Source organism: Montipora capricornis, chromosome 4, assembly GCF_036669925.1.
Source record: "Montipora capricornis isolate CH-2021 chromosome 4, ASM3666992v2, whole genome shotgun sequence".
NCBI lineage: Eukaryota > Metazoa > Cnidaria > Anthozoa > Scleractinia > Acroporidae > Montipora > Montipora capricornis.
The window spans coordinates 28,716,891-28,726,890 of record NC_090886.1 but is presented as its reverse complement, the minus strand read 5'-3'; the positions used below and the strand labels follow the sequence as shown (position 1 = coordinate 28,726,890).

General features: G+C 39.0%; 1 protein-coding gene and 1 pseudogene across 1 annotated transcript in view; both read left to right on the top strand.

Annotated features, from left to right (window-relative positions):
* Positions 1-232, top strand: part of LOC138046451 (uncharacterized) — a 645-nt gene extending 413 nt beyond the window's left edge. The window contains exon 1 of the mRNA XM_068893083.1: positions 1-232. This exon is cut by the window's left edge and continues 413 nt beyond it. Within this exon, the coding sequence (XP_068749184.1) occupies positions 1-232 (232 nt within the window).
* A 7,003-nt stretch (positions 233-7,235) lies between these two features.
* On the top strand, positions 7,236-7,873 carry LOC138046449 (uncharacterized; annotated as a pseudogene).
* Positions 7,874-10,000: the final 2,127 nt, after the last annotated feature.

Genomic DNA, 10,000 nt, shown 5'->3' with positions numbered 1-10,000 from the left:
CACTAATGTTGGTTTCTGGTGTGACTGGAGTGTTGGAGATGGAGCAGTGATGATGATTGGTGGAGGAGGTTCTTCGTGTTCACGTGCTGATCACGGGATTGGAATCACAGAGTCCAACGATCCGGCTTTTGCGAGCGGTTCAATTTATATTTATGAATATGATTTCGGCAACAATGCCTACTACAGCTACCCCTTAACCTCCGGCTACTCGTTGAATCTTTGGATTGGTTAAGTATCTTCCTTTCGTTTTCCTCACTACTTCAATAATTTATTGCTTTGGCCTTAATTCAGTATGCTCAAAGGTTTATCCTGAACTGTGTTTTTAAAGATTTTCAATGTCTCCCACTAAACCAACTCGATCGTCCTTGAACATCTTTTTTTCAGATTCCGATGAATGCATTACCTCCGGCCAAGTTTGTGATCCGCATGCCACCGGTCGGATCACTGATGTATCACATGTTTGCTCCTGTAAGCCTGGATTCCTTGGAGATGGAAAAACATGTATTGGTAAGAACCAGTCGTGGGGTTAACATGGTCTTCTTCAAGATTTCACTGAAGACATATGCGTTCTATAATGTACTGTTTTCAATGTAAACCTTGAGAGATTGTTTTTTTTTTCCTTGGGTGGAAATGTTCTTGGGCAAATCAAGTACCTCCCTGTTTTAAGGACGATACTCCGACCGCCTTTTTGTGGAGCTTAGAACTGCTGTGCCAGGAATCAAGACATTATTCCTTAGTCCTCTCCAAGACGCAGTAAATCTTTACATGATACACAACTCTCGCCAACCTTGTTTGAAAGTTGTACTATAAGTTACAATACGGCTGAGAGTACGAGGTTAGCAACAATTTCGCGAATCGAACTATGAAAATGACACCGGCGGCCATTTAAAATGGCCAATTGTTCTACGTGCTCTATGCGAGAGCTGTAACAATACTTAAATGAATTTTTGCGACAGGAATCCATGCGTTTACAACTTTTTATTATTCATGTCAAACCCTAAATCGAACAAATCGTTATATGTAATTCCTCTAAGCATTCGAATTAGTACCAAAGCCCGGGCTAACCAACTAGCTTACCTTCAATCCCTTTGTCCCATGACGTTTCCAAACGTATATCCTCATGACCGTTAAATATTACTTTCCATAGACATCGACGAGTGCATCTTTTCTCCTTGTAACGCTAATGCAACGTGCCAAATAATCTCGGTTCTTACTTTTGTTCTTGTAATCCTGGATAAGTTAGCTTGGGTTTGACGCCCATGACACCTGTCGTAACAGTGATGATTCATATGTTTGGCGGTCCTGTAAGCCTGGATTCCTTGGAGATGAATAAAAAAAAAACATGCAATGTAAAAACTAGCACTTTTTTCCTCGATATCAAGCTTCACTCGTGCAGTTAACATAATCGTCTTGAGTATTTCAAGATATTTACGTTTTGTACAGTGTTCGTTTTCAACGTAAACTTTGATGAATTTTCAGATTTTGTTCCTCAGGTGGAAATGGAGTTGAGCAAAGCGGTTATCTGCTCGCTTTAGGGTGATGAACCTTTCTGCTTAGGTACAGAGTTAAAACGATTAAATTCCGAGTTCACGAGAAAAGAGAGCGAATCCCTTGTATTTGGCTCTATTATGTTCCTGTCAAGTTTGTGTTCAAGTAGACCACGGGACCATCTGAAAACATAGCAAAACAGTCTTCGCAGCTTATGCACGACCTAAAAAGAAATTTCGAAGAATTATCATGGGGGCACAGGAATACGAAAATAAATAAAATAAATTCCTCAACTGAGCAAACAGAAGCAAACCTTCCCTCGGCCATTTTTCAAAGCGCGCGGGGTTTTGTGCAACGGCTGTCGGATAACGTTCCATTCGATACGTTCATTCATCACTAGTGAATATTTCGTCGTTCGCGTTGCTGATTGGACGAAGGATTTTTCTTCACAGTGAAATTTTGTCGTTAGCTATATTGTTTCTGATTGGCTGCATTTAGAATCAGTACCAATTTTAGTCACTATGATTTTCGTGGATAAATCTCAGTACCTATGAAATAAAACTACTTCTTGATCTACAAGAAACACATGAACTCGACTGTCTCATTTCTAAACCAACCAGAGTCCAGAAAATTGGAGAGCGAGTCAGCGAGACACTTATAGACATTATTCTAACTAACCTGCCTGATGCTTTTATCAAAAGTGGCGTTTTTGATCCAGGATTAAGCGACCACGCCTCTGTCTATGCTTTTATGAAAGAAAGGGTGGTCAAATTTAAAACAAAAGTTGTGAATTTTAGGTCATGTAAGAACTTGCATGAACAACTATTCAAGGAACTCGATCTAAAAAAGTAAAAGAATCCTTACAAATGAAACTGAAGATTAACAACTCGATAACCACCAATCAACTACATATCGCAAAGATTATGGGCGATTATTTTTATATCCATTGCTGATAACTTTGGTTCTGCCAATGACGCTATGGACCATACTGTTCGGGATCATGAAAGTATACAAGCAATCGTGAATTATAGAATGTCCGTTGGAGACGACCAATCCTTCAGTTTCAAGGGTATATGAATATTTGATGTTGCTAGATTTTAAAAGACATTGATCCCAAGAAAGCAACAAGGTGGGACACTATTCCACCCAAAGCTTTTAAAATGGGCTCGACTGAGCTTGCTGTACCCTCATGTGATCTTTAAAACCGTTGTATCGCGAACAGCCATTGGCCAAACAATTGGAAGAGAGGTGAATGAGTGCCTGTTCATAAAAAGAACGACCCATTGGACATGGAAAATTGCATTGTAAGTGTAGAGACCATCATTAACAAAGTCTTTGAAAAGCTTCTTGCTAATCAAATCACTGCAGGATTTAATGAACAGTTGAGTGATTACCTTACAGCATACAGGAAAAGGAAAAGGCACAGCTGTGAAACCACCCTTCTTATGTTAACAGAGAAGTGGAAGAATGCACTTGATAATGGAGAAAGTGTTGTCTAAAGCAATTGATTGCCTAAACCACTTGGAAAACTTGGAAAACTGGAATCTTACGGCTTAGACACAGACAGTGTAAAGTTGATGAGTTCATATTTTAAAGACCGTTTCAACAGACTAAAAATTCGAGAAACCACTAGTTCCTGGAAATGCGTTGAAAGAGGTTGCCCTCAAGGATCCTCATTTGGTCCTTTACTATGGAATTTATTCCAGAATGACTTGACTTTTGTTATGCGCTCTAAAGTTAGTATGTTCGCTGAAGACCATCATTCACTTATACGAAATCGATAGATACGTTAGCACGATTCACACTAAATTGCAGGACAGTGCTCAAAAAGCGACCAATTGGTATGAGTCAAAATTCACTTCAGGGCAATTATGGGAAATTGCATAGGATAAATAAGCTGAAGGATCATAAGTTGAAGTTAAATGTTAATGTTACAGACATCACGTCTTATGAAAGTATCACCTTGTTGGGAGTTGATATTGATAACGCTCTAAACTTCTCAACTCTTTAAGGGTACTATTCTACCTCATTTAACTTATTGTAGTACAGTCTGGAACTTTCGCAAGGATAGTGACTCCAGGAAATTAGTTAGCTTTCAAGAAGTGGCACTTAGGGCCATTTATTGTGATAGCAATTCAACGTATCCCGAACTATTACAAAGGGCAAAATTACCCATTTTATATAATAGAAGGTTACAGGACATTGCAATTTTAATGTATAAGGTTAAAAAATGCATAAGTCTAGACTACATTTTTAGGTTGTTTATCATTAGTAGCAATCAGTACAATCTAAGAAATAACGATTTTATAATTCCTAGAGTTAACACCACGGGTTATGGTAAGCATTCGGTCAGATACTTAGGGCTAGTACTCTGGTCAAAGATTGGTAGGAAATTTGGAGAAACTTAAAACGGTAGATCAATTTAAAAGAGTGATCAGGAAGGTACACCTCGCCAAATGTATCTTACCTAATGATTGCATTAACTGCACTCTTTGCAATTCTTAATATTGCAATTATTTTTAAGTTTGTGGGTGGGATTATAGAGAGATTATATAAGGGAATATAGAAGTATTATTAGTTTTTAACATTGTGGATAGGTGTCCTTACTTAGTGGGAAACTGCTATTTTACCAGGCATGATAATAAAGTTGTTATCATTATCATTATCGTTATCATTATCATTGACACTTTTTGATATCGCGGTTTTACATGATCAGTAGCACAACGAGACTAGTCCTAGGCTATCATATATAATTTACAAATATGAATGTTCAGTTAGATTATTCCTTTTAACGTTCTGCCCAGTTCTTTGTATCTCTTATAGGTATAAAAAACCTTAAGTATTTCAACGCTTTGTGATATGATCCATTTTTGGCTTTTCATTATTAGATATTGCGTCTCTTCTTCGTTCTTTGCTGTTAAATGTTCATTGAGATCGTTCTTCGGGCTTTGGTGGTATTCTGCTAGGAAATCGAAAACTACATTTACTTGGTTGACTTTGTAATCAGGGTATTGATCTTTAACACCCGCCCTTAGTTCTCTGTATTTGTCTTGCTTGGTCTTCCGCCTATCTGATATCAAGCCTATACCGCAAACCGTTCTTTCGATGAGTAGCCATGTCTTCTTCTCCTTGTGCATTACTGCCGTATCAACCTTTTTTGCGTTGTTTTCTGGTTTTTTTTCCCATATGGAATTCGATGTTCCAATTTATTTTGGCTGCTGAGTTCTCTATGACCGGTATCGGTGGTCTTTATACCACGGTCGTTTGTGATCACTTTCCTCATTGAAATCACAGGCTGAGAGTAGGTAGTGGTAGTAAGGTCTCAGCATTTTGTCATGACGAGATGTATATAGCGATTGGGCTATCTTTGGGCATGCGCTCATTATATGGGTGACAGTCTCTTGTTTTGTGAGCACATTCTGCAATTCAAGTCATCTATATGCTGATGTAGTTTGGTCTTTTCTTACGTCTTAGTTGGTAGGAGCTGTTGTTGAGATTGTTATTCACACTGTATACGATGTCAGGTACGTTTCTCCAATTTTGTAGTAACTTGTAGTAACTTGCACACGTCAGTTGTTGTCATTGTTATTATTATTATTATTATTATTATTATAATAATAATAATAATTATTATTATTATTATTATTATTATTATTATTATTATTATTATTTTAGATCTCTACAAACTGTAACCCCTAGGTCCTTGACAGACGACACACTTACACTGTAAGTTATCTAAATCATCTTGCAGTGCCATGCAGTCATTGATATCTTTGATAACTCTACGACATTTTGAATCGTCAGCAAATAAGGCCATGACATTTTCAATGGCAGCTGGAAGATCATGAACACTTGAAAAAGCAGTGGGCCACGTATACTCCCTTGATTAACGCCAGACGATACAGGTAGATAAAGATGTCAAATGACCATGTACAAGGCAGCGTTGGTGTCGGTTGAGAAGATAACTGCCGAAACACTTCAGAAGCTGGTCACTAATACCATACTGTCAGAGTTTGTAGAGGAGACGAGGCTGAGATACATTGTTAAAGTTTTCGCCAGATCTAAGTATACGATATCCGTTTGAAGTCCACTGTCTAGGTTTTGTACAATATCGTGATAGAATGTCAATAATTGTGTGACTATTGAATGTCCTTGAACAAACCCATGCTGGCTAACGTTTAGCAAAGCGTAAAAACGGTCTTTGATATGACTGAATACACAACATTCTAAAACCTTTGAAATGACATTTATAATGATGTAAGTCTATAGCTTGTTACAAGATGGACCTTTTGCAGTAAAAAGGGGTCTCAACAAAGCACTATACAGAGAAGACTCGGACATACAGACCCACTTTATCATTTTGTTGTTTTTCTGGATCATTCCTTTCGCAGTTAATGTGAGTTCTTGTGCTGCGTTTAGGCATCGTTCAGAGACAGTCGATGAGAGATACCGCCTTGGTATCTGTCAATCATTACTCTCGGCAAGTTAAAAAATAATTTAATGGCCAAGTTGGAGGAAGAATCCCTTCCTATCATGTCTACTCTCACATGGGAGCCGCCATTCAGAGCCCGTGAAATTTACAATCCAGTTCAATTTTTTTTCCCAAGAGAATAACTGCTTTGTTGGAATATATCGTAAAATTACACTCTGCCTTATATATGCTAACCAAGAGGATCTTAAAGTGCCCATAACTCCCAAAACCTTTTTTGCCCAGACGAATCTTTGCGTCATGCTCAGCAAAATAGCGCAAAAATGTTTGTTTTTGGTGAAAACTGGAATTTTCCATCACTTTTTGCACTACGGTTTTTCTGCCCCACGACCGGGTGAAAGAAAGACTGGCACTACTGACTTCCAACCCGTACAGCAGCAACAGGGCAACAAAGCAAAAGCAGACGAAAAGAAAACAACAAAAGCGAAAGACGTAGTATTTGAAAACAGTTGTTATTCCGCTGACATTTGTTAAGAGCAGTGACATTTATAAATCAAGTCATGGCTTCGAACGACTTCAATCTCGTTTCCAGTTCAGATTCTAAGATCTCCGAAGTAAAAGATTGCGAGTTAGAAGTCAAAGCCTCGCTAAAGTCGAACGATCACGCCACGGATGTGGAAGAAACGCAAGAGGCCTATGCCGACGAGCCGCTAGCAGACGCAGAATGGCTAGCGTTAACATGATATGAGCAAAAAAGAAGGACAGATAAAAAACAATATAAAACACTCCAAAAGCGTTTCAATGGAACAATCGCAAACGTTGCAACAGCCAAAGACAATACATTTCTCAGGCATTTGTTCAGCTCTGACTAGCTCACTCTGAACGAGGTCACAATCAGAGCGATTGAAGTCTGGGTTTTACTTCACAAATTACACTTGACCCCTACCCTTTCCGCGAATTCTGCGCCTCCGACGGTAATGTGTTTTCAAACCTCGGTTTTTCTACACTTTGAGAATTCATAGAAAATTCCAGTTTTGACAGTACCAAAAATAAAACTTTTTGCGCTGTTAATATTTTGCGCGGCATGATGTAAAGATACTTCTGGGCCAAAACAAATTTGGGGTTATAGACACTTAAAAAGCTAACTAAGATCTTGCATTTTGGCACCGGTCATTTTGGAGCTCCAGTTACGCTATTGGCTTGTTCACGTGTTGTTGAAACACTGCGTGTCGATCTATTTGTCCCTTGCATTGTCACATGTCCTCCTGGCAGAGTTTTCTTTAAGTGAGTTTTTTTTCTATACTAGGCATATTGTGATATGACAAGTGATGGCAAAGGTTGGACTCTCGCTGCACGTTTCTCAAACGCTGATGCCAAAAACTGGATGCAAGACAATGGCATATGGTGGTATGACTCGAGAACGGCCACTGGGAATACAACTGATCCATCAAGCAACATGGACATGATCTCTGAGGCATTCTGGCTCTTGCAATTCACTGAGTTCAAAATCACGCGCAGTGATGATCCTCAACACACTCCCCTGTTGCAGACCACGGGCAACTGTCTGGGTAGACAGACATTCAGATTGAAAATTACAAGGTTTGGAGACTTCAGGAACATTGTTTGGGGCAGTGACGAATGTAAAGGACGGTGCACAGTGCAATATGGCGGCCAATACCAAAGTACACAAGGTTTTGAACAGGCAACTTGTAACGATACCCTTCATCAAAATGGCAACCATACCGGCTTCTGGTGTGACTGGGGTGCTGGAGATGGAGCGGTTACAATGATTGGGGAGGAGGATCTTTATGTTCACGTGCTGATCACGGGATTGGAATCACAGAAGCAAACGCTGCAGCATTTGGGACTGGTTCGTCCTATTATGAACACGAATTCGGCTACAATGCTGATTACATCCCAACTACGGACTACTCGTTAAACCTGTGGATTTGTTAAGTACTAATCGACCTCATCAGCCTAGTCCCCTTATGGTATTTTTTTGCAGTCCTTTACTTTCCTGCAACCTAATAATAATTTTCATATGAATCGATTTTTCTACAGAGCACGGTCATGGGGTCTATAGAAGAAAGACAAACAACAAAACTAAAAGGGTCTGTTTCGTTTTCCTTTCCTGGCTAAAATCTCTCTAAGCTTTCTTTAGGTAGTCAACTACACGGAATAATATTATTGCAATCTAAGTCTACAAAAGCTTGTGCATCTGATTCTACTGAATGAAATATGAAAACCACGAGGGATATGGGGCTGCGGCAACGAGCGAAGGCTCAGTACAATAATTGCTATCCAACCTTAACTGTTAGTTTGTTAAGTATCAATTAGAATTGGCCAAAATCTATAGCTGACGTGGTTGTGACACCGTTCTCCGTTAACCTTACACCCACGAGTTTTGCTTGACGTGCAAATTTAATTTTTACGGCTGTCGTTTTTACGATCCACCAATACATTTCTAAACCTACGTCTACCGTAGCAAACAAGGCTGTTTTGCAGACGACTGAGAAAAATTGTCACACCCACTCAAAGTTCTTTCTCTGGAGTGATATCGGACGTCAGCTTGTAAAGGCCCCTATCAGTCCCATATTTTATCTCATCCACCCACTCAATCAGACTCAAACCACGCATCAATGTCAAAGGAGTGTGGATACCGTGGACGATACAGATGTCTGTGAAAATGCTTTTACTATTCTTTCCACGTCTGTCTTTTTGTCACTTTAACTATTGATCACTTTATTGGATTATTATCATACCTGGCTGAACTGGAACCAAGGTGGAAACCAAAGTAAACAGTAAAGAAACTCATAATATATATCATGCTGTGTTTTTTTTAATTTGTTGGAAGCAGAAGTGAAGATCGAATTTTTATGCAGATAAAGCGAATAATCAACGTATTGACGAGACGAAAATCAATGCAGAAAGGACACGAAAAGAAATATTAGTAAGGAACAAGCGGCAAAAAATTATCTGGATCCCATAAAACAGAAACTTACGGAATTTGCACTTGGGTGACACGCACAGTGCATTTATACTCCTCTGGTTCAAATCAATGTTTGTTTCGGAATAGTAGTTTCAACTGCCTGCGTCCTATTATTTTTTGCGAGTATATAAACTCCTTTAGCTCTTCTCGACAGGTAAAATCGGGTTTTTTTTTCCACAAACCACGAAGGCTCAGTACAACAATCGCGTTACAACATTTACTCTCGTTTTATTTTTAAATACCAAGTCAAATTGACACGGTTCCAACGCAGCCTAGCGTTGACCTAACATCGAACCGACCGCTTGACAGGTAGGCTTTGAGGCCGATTTCAGTCATCAGCCTGGTTGGCCTGGTTTGGTTTGCTGGCTTGTTAAGCTGAGATACCGAAACCTTTGGGAAAAACACCAATAATATATAGATTTAACTAAGCCTAAAAGCGGAGCTCCCTGGCTATTTAATCTTACTGCCTGTAGGGTTAGTGAAAATAAAATGTTTCGAATTGTCCGCCTTTGGATGTTTCCGGTTGCTGCTTTAATAATTAAATCCTTTCTTCTGTAAAAAAAATCATTGCCTAACTAGTGAATTCTATGGTGAATTTTCCGCTAAAAACCAATATCGCATGAATCACAAAGCGATGAGTGCGATATCGGTTTTTCGAGTAAAATTTACTTTGGAATTTACCAGTTTGGCAATGAATTTTTGTTGAACCGCACGAGTTTTAAAGGAAAACAAGCACACCCTCAGCGAGTAAATGGACAAGGAAAAAAGCCATTTCAGAGTCAACTGTCAATAGCCAGCGAATAGGAATCGCACTAAAAATTAGAAACCATAAAAAAACTTTGTCAGTTCAATGTCAAAAAAAGAGTTTTACTGATGTACTTTATTCCACTATGTCTCTGAAAACGAGATCATTCGCATTTTGATGTATTTCATTGAAACACGCCAGCTTGGCTTGGTACAAGAATCGGCAAAATGCAACCAAGAAAGGACGAACTTCAAACAAGATCCGCTCCAACACTTAATTGCTTTAGAAAAAAACTTCTGAAAACACACGCCTGTTAAATTTCCCCCTAATTGTACGAGAACTCATTGCG